At 51.0% G+C, this 17,604-nt stretch overlaps 1 protein-coding gene and 1 long non-coding RNA gene across 2 annotated transcripts; one reads left to right on the top strand and one right to left on the bottom strand.

Annotated features, from left to right (window-relative positions):
• The first annotated feature begins 211 nt into the window (after nt 1-211).
• On the top strand, nt 212-14,534 carry TSKS (testis specific serine kinase substrate). Its single transcript, XM_007112446.4, has 11 exons — nt 212-1,021; nt 1,267-1,480; nt 8,861-8,956; nt 9,163-9,246; nt 9,580-9,663; nt 10,225-10,505; nt 10,972-11,166; nt 12,022-12,195; nt 12,871-13,006; nt 14,122-14,246; nt 14,378-14,534. The coding sequence occupies exons 1-11, from the start codon at nt 852-854 to the stop codon at nt 14,532-14,534; spliced, it is 1,716 nt and encodes a 571-aa protein (XP_007112508.1). The 5' UTR covers nt 212-851.
• LOC114484067 (uncharacterized) lies at nt 1,462-11,060 on the bottom strand. Its single transcript, XR_003676575.2, has 3 exons — nt 10,958-11,060; nt 8,840-8,907; nt 1,462-7,764 (listed from the first exon to the last, which is right to left on the bottom strand). It is a non-coding gene; the product is annotated as an uncharacterized lncRNA (long non-coding RNA).
• Nucleotides 14,535-17,604: the final 3,070 nt, after the last annotated feature.

The following is a 17,604-nucleotide window of genomic DNA, read 5'->3' as shown; positions in this document are numbered from 1 at the left end:
GGGTGAGGCACAGATTCTCCCTCACAGCTTCAGAAGGAACCAACCCTGCTGACACCTTGACCATGGACTTCTGGCCTCCAGAACTTCCAGACAGTAGCTATCTACGGTTTAAGACGCTCAGTCTGCAGGACTTTGTTACAGCAGTCCCAGGGTCTAACACAACTCCAAATATTCAACATACACGTCATGAACTATATAGTTCAGTGCTTGTTTAGATTCTTTAATAGGTAGAACTGACACACAATAAAAGGCTCAAATCCCAGGTGCACAAATCGACAAGCTTTGACAAATGTCCACATGGCCATCACCCAGTTTTGATTCCCTTTATATCACGTTCGGACATCTGGTATTTTTGGTGTGTTTCTATTGCCTGCCTGTCCCCTTCCAACCCCCCACAGAATGTAAGATCCTCCAGCGCTGGTATTCAATCCTCATCGTCCCCCAGATCCTGGGAAAGTGACAACTCCAAGGTATTACATGATGAAACGAGTCTGAATGGGGGGGCTGGGTGACACCACAGTGAGGTTCAGGGAAAGGTAATTTGGACCCCTCCCAAGAACCAGTGGGTCCGCCCACTGTAAGTTCTGGACTAGAGTGAATTTCACTGTATTTCTGAAGGGGAGGGACAGATCAGGGTAGAACTAGAATCCTGAGCAGAGTTCACTGAGCCCCCCGGGGGGACGTGCCGAGTCACGTTTCCCCACCCCTGCGCCCCCCCCCCTTACTGGGGCCCGGTGGTTGGGTCCTTTATGAGGCAGGCTTGTGCGGACAGGCACCCTGAGGGTCAGTGGTCAGTGTAGGTGGAGAGCCTCAGAGGAAGGAGGCCCTGGGAGCCAGGCCCTCCACAAGCCATGGCGAGCGTGGTGGTGAAGACGATCTGGCAGTCCAAAGAGATCCATGAGGCCGGGGACCCCCCCGCGGGGGTCGAGAGTCGCTCCCAGCTGGTCCCCGAGGCTCCTGGGGGTGTGACCAGCCCAGTCAAAGGGATCGCGAAGAAAAAGAAGGCCGTGTCCTTCCACGGGTGGGTTTGTCGCACCCTGTCGGGGGCGGTCCCAGAGCCCAGCCCTTGCCTCTGACAGAGCGCAAGTCCCACTGTTGGGTGCTGTTGGAAAGGGAGGAAAACAGGCAGCAGGGATGGAGGAGAAAGAAGAAAGCAGGCGGCGAGTTGAAGTCAGAGAGAGTAGGGAATGTGCAGACAGGGAGGCGGGAGGGGCCATACTCTGCTGGGGTGGCATCTTGACCCTCCTGCCTGTTTCTCCTCCCCAGGGTGGAGCCTCGGATGTCCTATGAGCCAATGCACTGGTGCCTGAACCTCAAACGGTCCTCAGCCTGCACCAATGTGTCCCTGCTCAACCTGGCCACCATGGAGCCCCCCGACTCCTCAGGGACAGACTCAACCGTGGAAGACAGCAGCCTGCTGGCATTGCCCGTGCCCATCCCACCCTGGGCTCCAGATGACCCAGATATCACGGAAATACTGGTGAGAGGGCCCTCGGCCGGGCTGGGGAATACGAGGGCTCTCACCCTGGTGGTAGGCAGATACTGAGGATGGGTTTCGGGAGGGTGTCTTCTTGATTTGGAATGAGAAGGTTCTTGTCACCCTTTGAGGCCCTACAGTCAGCCATGAATCTGCTCCATCCAGGGTGAATGCTGCCTGCTGCCTGCAAGTTGGTCTTTTGTTCATTCAGTCACTTCCAAATGTCCTGGGTGAAGCTGGAGTCACAGATAGGAATCAGGCCAGGTCCCTGCCCCAGGAAAGCCCCCAGTCTGGTGGGAGTGACAGATACAGACTGGGGTGACAAATTCCATAATGGAGGTAACACTGGGGATCCCAGAAAAGGGCACCTCAAACCAGGCTAGGGGTATCAGGGAAAACTTCTGGAGAAGGCAGTGTTGGAACTGGGCTTTGACGGATGAGCAGGAGTTCTCTGAGCGGACCACCTCAGACTGTGGGGCAAAACTGGGAGGTGAGCAAGATCTAGGAGAATTTAGAGAATTCCTGACTAGAGCATAGAATGCTACAGCTTGGTCCTTTAACTCTCCCACCAACCTCCACCCCCTGCCAGGATTCTCCTGGGTCAGACCCTGAACTTGGCTTGACATGGACACTGAGAACTACACTAACAATAATCACGGTCATAATGATACTAATAAGATTCACTAGTGGGAATTCCCTGGCGGTCCAGTGGTTAGGACTCCAAGCTTCCACTGCAGGCGGCGTGGCTTCAATCCCAGCTCAGGGAACTAATATCCCACATGCCACACGGCATGGTCAAAAAAAAAAAAAAAAATTCACTAGCATATACTGAGCACTTTCTGTGTTCCAGGAGCCTCAGTGTCCTCATCTGTAAAATGGAGATGCATGTGTTTGTTCTTTCAAGAAATATTTCTTAAACACCTACAATGTGCCAGGCACTGCTCTAGGAAGAGGAAATATAGCAGCACCCAAAACAGAGTTCTGGAGAGAATTGCATCCATCTCATGAGGTTGTCATGACAATGAAATTCATTCATTCATGTAAAATGTTTAGCACAACAGTCAGTTGTATGCACGGAATAGTTAGTCATTATTTTTATCCTCATTTCACAGATGAAGATATTGAGGCCCTAGAAGGTTAATTAGCATACCCAAAGTCATACGGCTTCTAAGTAGTGGAGCCGGGCTTAGGAGTCAGCACCTGCATTGCTGGGGGCAGTAGAGGTCACTGTGGGAGCCCTGAAAAAGGCCTTGGCCCAGCCGACCATGGTCAAGGAAGGCTTTCTGGAAAAGGTAGCACACAAGCTGGATCTTGAAGATGAGGAAGGCAGAATACAGGGAAGGGTATTCCACCTAGCTGGAACAGCATATGCAAAAGGGCAGGAGTTGAAAAGAGCCTGGGGAACATGTCCTTGTGGCTAGATTGTGGTGTGTGGGAGAGGTGAGGCTGGCAGGGGGTGGGCACAGGACACAGAGGCTGAGAAATGTGGGCATTCTCCATTCTCTTGAGGATAATGGGGAGCCACTGAGGGTTCCTGGGCAGGGGAGAGGAGCAACTCGGCATTTGGGCTCCATACCCATTTACTGAGCATCTACTATGTTCCAGGCACTGTGCTACATCCCTATGGTGGGGGTGTGTGTGTCTCGTTTTCCTCTCTTAGAGGTTCTGCAAGGAAGATGAAAACAAAAATAAGTGAGGTAGAGAGAGGTGGAGTGACCCCCTGCAAGGTTAGAGAGCTTGAAAGAAGCAGGGTCAGGACCAGAAGCCTAGCGAGTGTGATGCTTTCTTTCCCTAGAAGATGCCTCTGGCCCCGGGTGGGAGACGTTTGGAGGGGAGAGACTGGAGGCAGGCAGGCCAGAGAGGAGGCCGGGCGAGTGTCCAGGGTAAGAGGACCAGGTGGAGAGAAACCAGCAGGCAGAGAGAGAGAGTCCAGGTGGGATGGACGGCCTGGGAGGCATCCCCTCCCGCCAGAACACTTTCCTCCCCTTCTCTTCCAGCATCACTCAGGCAGCACTTGCAGAGGTCCGCCTCCCACCGGAGCTATTTCTGAGTCACATCCTCCAGAGGATTGTGATGCCTGAGAAAGAGCCCTGGGCGGCCAAGATCAAGGTCTGATGCAGCTGCAGCTCACTGTGGGGCTGCAGGGAGCACCAGCCTCTATGGGGCTTCTCCATAAAATGGAAAAAGTACTGTCAGTCAACACCTTAGGGTATGGGCGGGAACCGTGAGGACGTGGGCAGGAAGAACACAGGCTGGCACACAGCATCTGAGCTACACAGGGAGAGAAAGCTGGAGATGGGCAGAGAGGAGGGGGTGGAAACCCAGAGAGAAAGGAGGACAGAGACCCAGAGAGAGGAGGACGGAGACCTGGGGAGGAGGACAGAGACAGAAAACCAGAGATAGAGGAGGGGGCCAGAGACCCAGAGAAGGAAGGAACGGACACCAGAGAGAGAGGTGGGACAGAGAACTAGAGAGGAAAGGAAAAGAACCCGGGAGCGATGGAGACCCTGGGTGAGAGAGTGATAATTCCCAGACTGGATGGAGGGTCAGCAGAAGAATGGTGAAGCAGACAGCTTTGGCTCCTGGCTTTTATTTTTTTGGCCGCGCTGTGCAGCTTGTGGGATTTTAGTTCCCCAACCAGGAATCGAACCCAGGCCCCTGGCGGTGAGAGCATGGAGTCCTAACCACGGGACCACCAGGGAATTCCCTGGCTCCTGTCTTAAGCTCTGACATCTTTATGAGGCCAAAGGATGCAACTGAGGAGGTAGTATTGCTTTGGGGGAAGGTCAGTGCCTCCATGTGGAAATGGCCAGAGCAGGTCTTTTGAGCCCTGCTTGGAACTTGTCCTGCTGTCTACAGATTTCCCTGAGGCTGCTGTAGGGTCTTGGTGCCAAGCCCTTTCCTGGTAGGTCCTGTCGTGTTGTCTTTATGTTTAACGATGCTGACACTAATCACTGCACTTGGCTTATGGATCCTATCATCTTCTCGACCTTTCCTCACCACCATCTGAGCAAGGTATCCTCATTCCCATTTGACAAGAAGGGAAACCGAGGCAGGCTCGGAGTGGGGAGTTGGATTGTCCAGTTGCATGGCATGTGGATGGCCAAGGAGAGGTTTATCCCCAGGTTTGGCTCCCCACCACCACGCCGTTCGCTTTTTTAGCCAAGGCTAGCAGCCTCTGCCTTCGCCATTCCTCAAATCTGCTCTCAGTGAAGCTAAAACTCACCTCCAGTGACCCCAGCTGCACTTTCTCTTTTCCCAAGTATTGACCAAGGGCCTTTCTGGATTAGCCTGTGTTTATCCCAACAGCAGCCCTGTGAAGGTAGTTATTAGTCCCTCCCTATTTTACAGGTAGGGAAACAGAGGCTTAGAGAGGTGAAGTCCCCTCCCTGAGGTCATACAGCTAGTAAGTGGAAGAACTGAGCTGACTCCAGAACCTGCTCCCCTAGTTTCCCAGAACAGCTACCTATGGGAAATCCAAGACCGTTGGGTCTTCAGTTTAAAAATATCACAGCTATTGCTGTGAAACAAATGATTCCCGACCTTAAAACAAAAAACCCGGAGTGGCTTAATTGTGTGGTTCTGGCTTAGGGTCTCTCATGAGGTTGTAGTCAAGATTTTGGCAGGGGCTGCAGTCATCTGAAGGCTTGACTGGAGCTGGAGGTTGGGCTTCCAAGATGGCACACTCACACGGCTCTTGGTTGGAGGCCTCAGTTCCTTGCCACACGGGCCTCTCCATAGGTAACTGCTTAGAACATGGCAACTGTCATTCTCCAGAGCAAGAGTGAGCAAGAAGGAAGACATGGTTCCTCTTATGAACTCACTTCTTAAGTCACATACCATCACCTCTGCCTTATTCGATTTACTAGGTATGAGTCACTAAGTCCAGCTGACACTCAAGTGACTGGAATAAGACTCCACATTTTAAAAGAGCCTCAAAAAATGTGTGGGCATATTTTAAACCACCATGGTTTTGTGTGGGCTTTATTGGTTTTTAATTTTTTCTTTTTTGTGGGTGCCCTTCACCAGGATGAGAAAGTTCCCTTGTGCTTCTAGTTTGTTGAGTGTTTTTATCATGAAAGGGCACTGGATTTTGTCAAATGCTATTTCTCTATTGATTGACATGATTGTATTTTTCCCCCTATATTTTACTAATACGGAATGTTACATGGGTTAATTTTCACGCTGAACCAATTTTGCATTCCTGGGATAAATCCTACTTGGCATGGTGTATAATCCTTTTTATATGCTGCTGGACTTGGTTTGCTAGTATTTTGTTGAAAATTGTGTGGCTGCTTTCAGAAGGAATATTGAGCTGTAGTTTTATTATCTGGTGATGTCTTTGGTTTTGGTATCAGGGTAACATTGGCCTCATAGAATGAGTTAGTTCCCTCCTCTTCTGTTTTGTTTGTTTTTTGTTTTTTTGGTGAAGGGTTTGAGATGAATTGGCAGCAACTCTTTTTTAAATGATTGGTAGAATTCACCAGTGAAGCCATCTGGGCTTTTTTTGTTGGAAGTTTTAAAATTACTAACTCAACCTCTTTACTTATTACAGGTCTATCCAGATGTCCTAGCTCTTCTTGAGTTAGTGTTTTGCTAGGAATTTTTCCATTTCACCTAGATTATCAAGTTTGATGACATACAATTGTTCATAGTGTTCCCTTGTAATCTTTTCTCTTTCCATAAGATTGGTAGTAATGTCCCCTCTTTCCTTCCTGATTTTAGTAATTTGAGTCTTCTTCCTTTTTCTCATGGTCAGTCTAGCTTAAAATTTGTCAATTTTGTTGACCTTTTCAAAAAACCAACTTCTGGTTTTGTTGATTTTTCTCTACTGTTTTTCTATTCTCTATTTCATTTTTTTCCACTCTAATCTTTATTATTTCCTTCATTCTGCTAGCTTTGGGTTAAGTTGTCTCTTCTTTTTCTAGTTTCTTAAGGTGGAAGATTAGGTTACTGATTTTAAGTTCTTTTTTTTTTTTTTTTTTTTTTTGCGGTACGCGGGCCTCTCACTGTTGTGGCCTCTCCCGTTGCGGAGCGCAGGCTCCGGACGCGCAGGCTCAGCGGCCATGGCTCACGGGCCCAGCCGCTCCGCGGCACGTGGGATCCTCCCAGACCAGGGCACGAACCCGTGTGCCCTGCATTGGCAGGCGGGCTCCCAACCACTGCGCCACCAGGGAAGCCCTAAGTTCTTTTTTGATGTAGGTGTTTACAGCTCTAAATTTCCCTCAAAGTATTGCCTCTGCTGCATCCCACAAGTTTTGGTATGTTGTGTTTTCATTTTCCCTCATTCCTAAGTATAATTTCTCTTGTGATTTCTTCTTCTACCCGTTGGCTGTTTATGAGTGTGTTGCTTAATTTCCATATATTTGTGAGTTTCTCAAATTTCTTTCTGCTATTGATTCCTGATTTCATTCTACTGAGGTCATTGAGGTCAGAAAACATACTTTGTTTTCAAATCCTTTTAAATTTATTGAGACTTGTTTTGTCACTTAATATATGGTCTGTCCTTGACCATATGAACAATGTTTAATTTCACTTGAGAAGAATGTGTATTCTTTTGTTGGGTGGAATGTTCTGTAGGTGCCTGTCACGTCTGGTTGGTTTATAGTGTTGTCCAAGTTTTCTATCTCCTTGTTGATCTACTCTCTAGTTGTTCAATCCATTCTTGAAAGTGAGGTATTGTAGTCTCCAGCCATTACTGTTAAATTGTCAATTTCTCCCTTCAATTCTGTCAGTGTCTTTTTTTTCTTTTTGGCCACGCTCTGGGGCTTGCAGATCTCAGTTCCCTGACCAGGGATTGAAACTGGGCCCTCGGCAGTGAAAGCGCAGAGTCCTAACCACTGGACTTCCAGGGAATTCCCAATTCTATCAGTTTCTGATTCATGTGTTTTGAAACTCTATTAGGTGCATATACATTTATTATTGTTATAATTCCCTCAATGACTTGACTCATAGTTTTGGCCAGTTTGGAGGGGTGGAATTTGGGGGTTCCCGACTCCACCATTTTGCTGATGTCACCTTAATACAATATTTCATATCACACTTGTTCTCCAGAGCAGTTATGCAAGAAATGTGAAGTTGTTCCCATTTTACAATGGAGGAAGCTTATTCTCTCTTTTCTCTTTGTGTATTAGTTCAGCAGCTGTGAAAGAAACCAAAATAGCTGGTTGAAGCAGGATAGTTTGTTGCTCACATAAATGACTCAAGTGTAGCAGGTCTCTTCAAATGCAGTAGGTTAGAGGCTCCAGTGTTCTGGGGGCTCAGCTATTAAGTCACAAGTTTGGCTGCTGTAACAAAAAGGCACAAAGTAGCATAGTTTAAACAAGATGGAAAATGTTCTCTTGGTTACATGTATAAAAGTATTCATAAGTGGTTGGAATTGAGTATGGTGGCTTCACAGGGTTGAGGATTCAGTTTTCTTTTATGTTGTGTCCTCCATCTCATGGTTCAAGATGGCTGCTCTGGCTTTAGCCATCAACATTGTAGGAAGAGAGAAAGGGAGGTGTGCTCCCTACTTTCCTTTATTAAAGGCATGACTTGGAAATTGCCTACATTATTTCCACTCATATTCCATTGGCCAGAACTTAGTCACATGGCCACACCTGGCTATAAGGGCACCTGGGAATTGTAGTCTTTGGCTGAGCAGTGATGTACCAGGCTAACTCTTCTATAAATGTGGAAATGGGAGAGTGGAGATCCTGTCACATGCATCCCTCCTGAGTCAGTTTGTTTGACAGGAGTCACAAAGCATTTTATGGTGACATAAGGTAGCAATGAACAGAGGCCATGTGGCGTCATGGTTTGAAACAAAGGCTCTGAGCATAAATTCTGACAAGACCACCTTCTGCCTCGTCTACCCGGGAGTACAAGGGACATCCCCTCTCTCGGCCTCATTTGCCTCGCTTGCAAAATGGGGCAAATAACCTCAAGAGGTGTGGTTGTGAGGAATAAAAAGGAAAACGTGGGTAAGGGCTTGGCTTGGTGCATAGTGAGTGCTTATATATGGAAAGTGGGTTATCTTTTAAATTCTCCACTGCCTGGAGAGAAAGACAAGGCATGTGTTTTAACAGTTTATCTTATTTATGTCTGTGGACCCCAAAGGCATGTATCTCATGTTAAGACCATCCTCCTTCTCCCCCATGTCTGAGCTTCCCACCCCCCACTCCCTCCTGGATCCTACTTATTTTTCTTGCCATCCGCTAAGCAGAAAACGAGGCTGCCCCCTGGTTTTATACCAAGAATCAAAGAGGCGCAGCCCTGGCCCCAAATTCCACAGCTATTCCAGAGCAGAATCAAGGTGTAAAGCTAGTTCTAGACTTTCTCTTGGGGTTGGGGTTTGCTCCCACGCACCCACTGACCCACCTGTCTCCCGTTCTTCCCCAGAGTTGGGTTAACAGTGGATTGGTCCACGCCAAAGATTCCATCACCAGCTTGAAGGAAAAGACCACCCGGGTTAACCAGCACGTGCAGACGCTGCAGGTCGTGAGGACCACCCGCCCCCTCCCGCAACACCTCCTCTTCCTCCAGGGTCACGTTGCCCTCTTAGAGCTATCCTCCAACTCAGTGCACCCATAGCCCAGTTGGGGAGACTGAGGCTCAGAAGGGAAAGGAAGCTTCCCGCCTCTCCTCCCCACGGGGTGTCTCCTTGAGGCCCTGGCTAACCCCTCCTCCCTTCCATGCTCCAGAGTGAGTGTTCTGTGCTGAGTGAGAATCTAGAGAGAAGGCGGCAAGAGGCGGAAGAACTAGAAGGGTACTGTAGTCAACTCAAGGTGAGCCGCTGTGGGGCAGGAGCGGGGCGGGAGTAGGAAGCGGAAGTAGGAAGAGGGTGAGAGCAAGTGGGGAGGAATGGAGTGGTGGACAGGAGAGAGGTGGGGTGAAGTGGAAAAGGAGCATGGGAGAGGTCCGAGGAAGAACCATTTCTTTAGCCAAGGGAACCAAGCCGGGAAAGGGCAGACCAATAAGCAGAAGGCAGACCTTGCGGAAGGAGGGGGCGTGCCTTAAACGCGGGAGGTGGGAGACTGTATGGAAAATAGCGAGGGTAAGGGTTGGGAGGCGAAACTGGAATGGGAAGGCATGGCCCCCGCCCTGGTGTCCTGACCCAGGAGAACTGCCGGAAGGTGACCCAGTCGGTGGAAGATGCTGAAATAAAAACCAACGTCCTGAAGCAGAACTCTGCCCTGCTGGAGGTAAGGGGGAGGGGTCTAAGGGTTTGAGGAAGGTACTCAAGTAACCGAGGTACTTGAGGTAGACTTCAGGTGGGACTTCCCGCCCTGCCACCACCACCAGCACACTGCCCCTTCATGTTCACGGTCATACGTTTCCATACACAGTCATATTCAAGTCCCGGAGACAAGGATTCGTATCGGAATGCCTGTCCTGCCCACATACCCACTCATTTCCCACCAAAATGTTGGAAAAGCTTCAGCTGTTTTTCCTAAACAGAAGGGACTGGAATTGGATGCCTTCGAGGATTAGAGTGAGGGTGGAGGGATAGATGGAGACACAGAGGCAGGCATTCAGTCCAAGGTGAGCTGGACTCCAGCTGGGCTTCGAATGGGGCATCCCTCCCTAGTAACAGCAAGCGGGAGTCCACTAAGACTTCAGGTGGGACTTCCCGATATCCCGTGTCCACATCCATTCATTTTCCAACCTCAGGAATTCACTGGGCAGATTTGGTGGTGGAGGCGGTGGTAGTGGTGGGAGGCAAGGGGCCGGACGCAGTAACCCTGCCCTCTTTCCCCGCCCAGGAGAAGCTGCGCTACCTCCAGATGCAGGATGAGACGCCCAGGAGGCAGGAGGCTGAGCTGCAGGAGCTGGGGCAGAAGCTGGAGGCTGGCCTCTCCCGCCACGGCCTGGGCCTCGCCACCCAGCCCCCAGGCTGCTCCAGCCCGCCAGGGAGCCCCGACGAACCCCCGCGACGGCGAGGCCTGGCCCCAGGAGGCTGGGGAATGGGGCCCCGGGCAGGGGAGGGCCCCATCGTGAGCGAGCAGGAGTTGCAGAAGGTCTCTGCCTCCCTTGAGGAGCTGAGGTGAGTGGGATCCTGGGATGGGCCCAGGGGGTGGAGCCTCGAAGAGGAGCGTTCTGGGGGCGGTGACCCGGAAGGGCAGGACTTCAAAGAACCGAGTTTTGAATATAGGGCCGGTGGCAGGGAGGTCCGCGTCGGGTGAAAATGAGGTGGGCGGGTTTGGGGGCGTGGCAGGTCTTTGGAGGCTCCAACTCCGGGGGACAGGGTTGGCGCGAGCGGTATCTTGAGGAGGCAGTGTCTGGAGGAGCTGATGTGGGGCTGGGAGGCAGGCCGAGAGAAGGCCAGGATACCTGATAAGGGGATAGAGGCAGGGTTCTGGAGGACATGAGAGGAACCCAATAAATGAACAGGACTGGAGAATTCGGGGACAGAGTGGGTCCGGAGCCACGGGCGTGGTCTTGGCGGGGCGCGGCGGACGGGGGCGTGTCCAAACCTAGCCCTGACGCGTTCCTTACCTCTACCCCTACAGGAGGGAGGTGTCCTCACTGACCGCCCGGTGGCATCAGGAGGAGGGGGCCGTGCAGGAGGCCCTACGGCTGCTCGGGGGCCTAGGCGGCAGGCTCGACGGCTTCCTGGGCCAGTGGGAGCGGGCGCAGCGCGAGCAGGCTCAGGCCGCGCGGGGCCTGCAAGAGCTGCGTGGCCGGACCGACGAGCTGTGCACCATGTAAGGGCCCAGACTAGCGCACTGGGCGGGGACGTGGGGGGGGCGGAGCCTTGAGGGAAAGGGGTGGGCCAATCAGCTGGAGCCAATCGGGTGGAGCGCATATACTGACAGGTGGAAGCCCCAGTTAGAGAGTAGGGAGGGGCGTGTTATACCTAAGAAGGACTGAGGGGCGGAGCCACTTAAAGAGGTGAGTTCCACACCTTAAAAGGACAAGGGGCGGAGCCAAGTAGGAACAGGGGAAACCAATTAGAGAACAGGGAGGTACATTCCCGACAATAAAACGCAAAAGGAGGTACCAATCAGAGCAGAGGGGGCAAGGCAGAGCCGGGGTATTGAAAACTGGGTGGAGACAGAGGTGCTGGGCTAATTTTGGGTGGAGCCTTGCTGGGACTACAGGTTTCCCTGCCATCCAAAAGTAGAGCAGTTCCTGTGAAACCTTCGGTAAGCCAAAATAGCATAAAGCGAAGAAACAATTACCTTAGAATACATCTTGCTAACAGAGGCACAAAATAAATTGAGATTAAGCACAGGTGCCCATAGACAACACACTTCAAAGCTATGGTGGCTCGAAGCTGAGATATTGAGTGTAGTTCTCAGACAAGGGGCTTGGTGGCGCCACTCTAGCTGCTTGGAGTGTGTCCTGCTTCTGTAACAGCTCGCTACAAAACAAATGCTTTGCTCTTTTTTTCATAAAAGGGAAAATCCTCTTCGGACTTCTTTCGGTTAGTGAAAACAGGTACTAATGTAGGCCTTTTGTAAAAATGAAGTGGGGTAAAGCGAACTTTCAAAAATCGTTGGATGCCTGTATACTGTTGGAGAGGCGATCTCACTGTACTGCTTACTCTCACACCGCAGGGTGGAGCGGTCAGCAGTGTCTGTGGCTTCACTGAGGAGTGAACTGGAGGCGCTGGGCCCAGTGAAACCGATTCTGGAGGAGCTTGGGAGGCAATTTCAGAGCTTTCGTAGAGGGTCTGACCTCTCTATGAACCTGGATCGGGCCCCCCAAGGCTCCTGTGCCCGCTGTGCCAGGTAAGGGGGCAGCGCCTGGCTCCAGGTGCATTCTGCATCATATTGAGGACCAAGCATTGAAGGAGATGAGACTTTAGCAAGAGTGGAGAGGGGAATTCATTGTGGGAGACAGGGCATCCCCATGTATTGTAGGATGGGCCAGTCTCGCGGCATTATGGGAGTCACATTTCTTCCCTCCCCACAAGGTGAAGTCAGTGTCTTGTGGAACGCAAGAAAGACTTGATATGTTTCGAGCATCTTGGATTTCCAGTGCATTGTGGGAAGGCTGGGCAGTGGTACTGGGTGGGAGGCAGGTTTTCTCAGTGCATCGTAGGGAAATGAGACCTTGGGGTGTTGGAAGCCGACAGATACCATGCTTGATCTGTATTAGGAAGGGTGCAGGGCACTTCCAATACAACATGGGATCGGTTTTAACTAGTGCGTTGTGGGAAATGTGAGATTTTGATGAACCGAGGACCGTGTGGTGGAAATCCCCAGGCACTGTGGGAACTCCCACGCTGTGGAAACCAGAGCATACCGGATGAACTGTAGTTTGGGCCCAGTGCATGGTGGGAAGGTTGCCTGGGTGCATAGTGGAAACGGGATCTGGGTGGAGGCTGGGCAGATGGGCATGGTGTATCCTGGGAATGGAGTTGGTCCGAGGCCTCTTTCACCTGGTGACTACCCCTCCCCCAGCCAGGGACAGCAGTTGTCCACGGAGTCCTTGCAGCAGCTGCTGGAGCGAGCGCTGACCCCGCTAGTGGACGAGGTGAAGCAGAGGGGCCTGGCTCCTGCCTGCCCCAGCTGCCAGAGGCTACACAAGAAGATTCTGGTACCAAGGACCATGGGCCCTCATGCCCCACTTTTTGGTCATGGCAGGGCGGGGGAGCCCCAGGCACAAGGATACTGCTGGTGTGTGGCAGGATGGGAAGGATGAGCTGTGGGCAGCAGGTGCTGGGGGAACACTTGACTCTAATACGTCGGTACGGGGTGAGAGGGGAGCTGTTTGGTGTTTAGTGAATCACAGGTCAATCGTTATGGAAGCTTGGGTGATGGATATGGGCCCAAAGCATGATGGGACGTGGATCTGGTGCACTGTGGGACAGAGGAGACAAACACCAGTCTATAGCTTCATGGAATATAAGCCTGATTTTCTATGAGCCTTAAGAGAGGCAATGCATTATATGGGATCACTGAGATCAGAGAGGGGACCCAGCGAATAGCAGGTCACAGTAAGCTAATGCATTATGGGAAATGGAACCACAGCTCTTCGTGAGGCATTGCACACAGACTCAGGCCCAATAACCGACGGAACTTGAGGCTGGTGTACATTCTGAAACATAGAGATCTAGTATATTATGGGATATTGGCCTACTGTATGATGGGATATGAGTTGTAGTGGGTGAAACAGACAAATGAGGCAGTAACGGACAGTCATGTGGCAGATCTAGAGGACTAAGACATGATAGGACATGGAGGCTGGTACATTGTGAGATATAGGGAACCAGAGCACTGAGGACTATTATTGTGACCGAGAGGCTGGCCTAATAGATAAGATGTGGGGGTCACGTCCCATAATGTGAATTATGGGATGTAGATGATCACCATGTGATAGGATGCCAGGGCCCAGACATCAAATGCACGATGGCTCGTGGGCATTAGGGGACAATGTGATAGATGCTGATTTAGTGCTTACAGGGACAAGGAAGGCCAGTGCCATAGGGGACAGACAGTGGGACAGACACAAGTCTAGTGCACAGTGGGACTTGGGAGGCCCAGTGCACTGTGGGATGCTGGGGTCACCCTCAGGCTCAAGGCATGATGGGATACTCTGGGGGAGGAATGCGGGCCCTAGGGGACCCTGCCCCTTGCCCTCCACAATCCAGATCCCCCTCCACTCCCAGCCCAGTCCAGCAAGCCCAGCAGCACCTACACTCCTCTCCCCAGGAGCTGGAGCGCCAGGTCTTGGCCAAACATATCAGGGCAGAGGCCCTGAGCTCCACCCTTCGGCTGGCCCAAGATGAAGCCTTGCGGGCCAAGAACCTGCTGCTGACGGACAAGATGAAGCCGGAGTGAGGAAGGAGGCTGAGGGCATGGGAGGAGGGTGAGGTCTTGGGGAAAGGGCTTGAGTCACCCCCGGCTTCCACACCAGCCCTGAGGCACTGGGCCTCCAGAGCACTAACTGCCCACTCGCTCGTTACAGGGAGAAGGTGGCCGCTCTGGACTACCTACACTTGAAGATGTGCTCCCTCCACGATCAGCTCAGCAACCTGCCACTTGAGGGGTCCACGGGGACAATGGGGGGAGAAAGTGGTGGGGGAACTCCCCCAAAACGTGGGGGCCCGACCCCTGAGCAATAAATGGCCCCTCATGCTGGCATGAATTCCATCTCCTTTTTGGCACCAAAAGAGGGCTAGTAAAATTGCACACACACCATGCACCAGCCTCTCTGCTCACTATGACTTGATCCTCAGCCAACAGGGTGTCGATGGTGGTACAGTTCTTTAGTTTCTTGGGGTTTTTTTTGTTTTCTAATATTTATTTATTTATTTACTTTTTTTATTTGGCTGCACCGGGTCTTAGTTGCTGCTCACAGGATCTTTTAGTTGCGGCATGTGGGATCTTCATTGCGGCATGCGGGATCTAGTTCCTTGACCGGGGATCGAACCCAGGCCCCCTGCATTGGAAGCTCAGAGTCTTAACCACTGGACCACCAGGGTAGTCCAGTACAGTTCTTTGAAAAGGCGGCAGGGGGTAGAAATAAGCTTCTGTGGTGCAGTTTGAGCCTGTCAAGCCAACATTTTTTAGGATGACTTTTACTAGATAATGATATTGTCTACCACTATGTAAAAAAAGTACCCTCCCCTCCAAAAAACTTAGCTGCTTATAACATATTATCTTACATAACTTCTGAGGGTCAGGAATCTGGGAGTGGCGTAGCTGGATGGTACTGGCTCAGGGTCCTCATGAGTTTGCAGACAGGATGTCAGCTGGGGCTGCTGTCACCTGAAGGCTTGCCTGGGGCTGGATGTTACACTTCCAAGATGGCACATTCACATGGCTTTTGGTTGGAGGCCTCAGTTTCTCATGGCAGCTAACTTCCCCCAGGGCAAGCAGTCTAAGAACAAGCAGGGGGGATTCCCTGGTGGCACAGTGGTTGGGAGTCCGCCTGCTGATGCAGGGGACGCGGGTTTGTGCCCCGGTCCGGGAGGATCCCACGTGCCATGGAGCGGCTGGGCCCGTGAGCCATGGCCGCTGAGCCTGCGCGTCCGGAGCCTGTGCTCCACAACGGGAGGGGCCTCGGCAGTGAGAGGCCCGCGTACAGCAAAAAAAAAAAAAAAAAAAAAAAAGAACAAGCAGGAAGCTAAGGTGCCTTTAATGACCTAGTCTCCTAGTCTTTGAAGTTGCATACCATCATTTTCTCTTTTTATATTCACTAGAACTGAGTCACTAAGTCCAGATCATACTCACAGGGTGTGCCAAAGAATTTGCAGACATATTTTGAAGAGAATGTCAATTTGTGGATATATTTTAAACCACCACACTAATACTATTTTTAAATGTACAATGAAATATAATATAAACAGAAAAGTTCACAAGTTAAAAGTGAACAGCTTGGACTTCCCTGGTGGTGCAGTGGTTAAGAATCTGCCTGCCAATGCAGGGGGCACAGGTTCGAGCCCTGGTCTGGGAAGATTCCACAATGCCATGGAGCAGCTAAGCCCGTGCACCACAACTACTGAGCCTGCGCTCTAGAGCCCACGAGCCACTACTGAGCCCGTGTGCCACAACTACTGAAGCCCGCGGGCCTAGAGCCTGTGCTCCGCAACAAGAGAAGCCACCGCAATGAGAAGCCTGTGCGCAGCAACAAAGACCCAATGCAGCCAAAAATAAATAATTTTTTTAAAAAGCCAGTCGTTTTAAAAAAAGTGAACAGCTCAATGAATTATCATGAAATGGACATGTTTGTGTAACCACCACCGAGATTTAGCAACTACACCTGACCAGCATTCCCTGAATCTCAATCACTACCCTTTCCTTCTACCCCAAAGGTAACCCCTATACTTCTAACACCATTGCAATAAGGTAAGAAAAGAGAGACTATAGGATAGGAAAGGAAAAAAACTATCATTATTCTGAGATGGCATAACTGTACATATAATCATAGAGAATCCAGTAGAGTCTATAAATTATAAAAATCAGTGAGTTGGGGCTTCCCTGGTGGCGCAGTGGTTGAGAGTCCGCCTGCCAATGCAGGGGACACGGGTTCATGCCCCGGTCCGGGAGGATCCCACATGCCGCGGAGCAGCTGGGCCCGTGAGCCATGGCCGCTGAGCCTGCGCGTCCAGAGACTGTGCTCCGCAACAGGAGAGGCCATAACAGTGAGAGGTCCACGTACCGCAAAAAAAAAAAAAAAAAAAAAAAAAGAGTAAGAAGAGAGCAAACCGTTAGAGCCCAGTCCCACTGCTTCCTCCAGGTTTCTATTCTACAGTCCCTTTGGTGCCCCCTATTGGCAGAGTCGAACACAGCCAGTCGGCAAAGAAGAAGTGCGGTTTGCAGAGTCCGAGTCCCAGATTCAAGGGAGTGAATTTGAAACCAAGAGATAATAGCTTAATAACTGTGCCCACATGACTGTAGTGTGTGCCAAGGACCAGCGGCTATGAGTAATCCAATTCCGTACCCTTAAGGCCCAACTATATCTTTTAAAGCATGCTTGAATACCTGAGAGTAATTATTTTCCTGGATAGCTAGTCTGAATGTTGTCCTGATGTTAATTCTATCCAAGTTCCATTGTGGTTTTAATGAAAATTCAATCAAAATCCCCATGAGATTATTTTTTAAGGAATTTTATCCAATTATTCTAAAGGTCTTCTGAAGAAATAAGATGAGAGAAGCAAAAGTTATTTTTTCTACAGAAGAGTAATAAGATGGGTCTAAAGACAATATATTAAAATATAAAGTAACACTAATCATGTGGTTCTGAAGGAAGATTAAAAAGATGATAAAACGGACTTCCCTGGTGGCGCAGTGGTTAAGGCTCCGCCTGCCAAGGCAGGGAACACGGGTTCAGGCCCTGGTCAGGAAGATCCCACATGCTGCAGAGCAACTAAGCCCGTGCGCCGCAACTACTGAGCCTGCGCTCTAGAGCCCGTGAGCCACAACTGCTGAAGCCCGCGCACCTAAAGCCTGTGCTCCACAACAAGAGAAGCCACCGCAATGAGAAGCCTCCGCTCGCCGCAACTAGAGAAAGCCCACACGCAGCAATGAAGACCCAGTGCGGGGCTTCCCTGGTGGCGCAGTGGTTGAGAGTCCACCTCCCGATGCAGGGGACACGGGTTCGTGCCCCGGTCCGGGAAGATCCCACATGCCGCGGAGCGGCTGGGCCCGTGAGCCATGGCTGCTGAGCCTGTGCGTCTGGAGCCTGTGCTC

The sequence above is a fragment of the Physeter macrocephalus genome, chromosome 17 (genome assembly GCF_002837175.3).
Source record: "Physeter macrocephalus isolate SW-GA chromosome 17, ASM283717v5, whole genome shotgun sequence".
NCBI classification, from domain to species: Eukaryota; Metazoa; Chordata; class Mammalia; order Artiodactyla; family Physeteridae; genus Physeter; species Physeter macrocephalus.
This window is presented reverse-complemented; position numbering and strand designations above follow the sequence as displayed.

Coding starts and splice junctions, on each gene's coding strand:
- TSKS (XM_007112446.4), top strand. CDS start 852: ATGGCGAGCGTGGTGGTGAAGACGATCTGGCAGTCCAAAGAGATCCAT. Junction 9,247..9,579: donor GGTACTGTAGTCAACTCAAG/GTGAGCCGCTGT, acceptor GTCCTGACCCAG/GAGAACTGCCGGAAGGTGAC. Junction 9,664..10,224: donor AGAACTCTGCCCTGCTGGAG/GTAAGGGGGAGG, acceptor TTCCCCGCCCAG/GAGAAGCTGCGCTACCTCCA.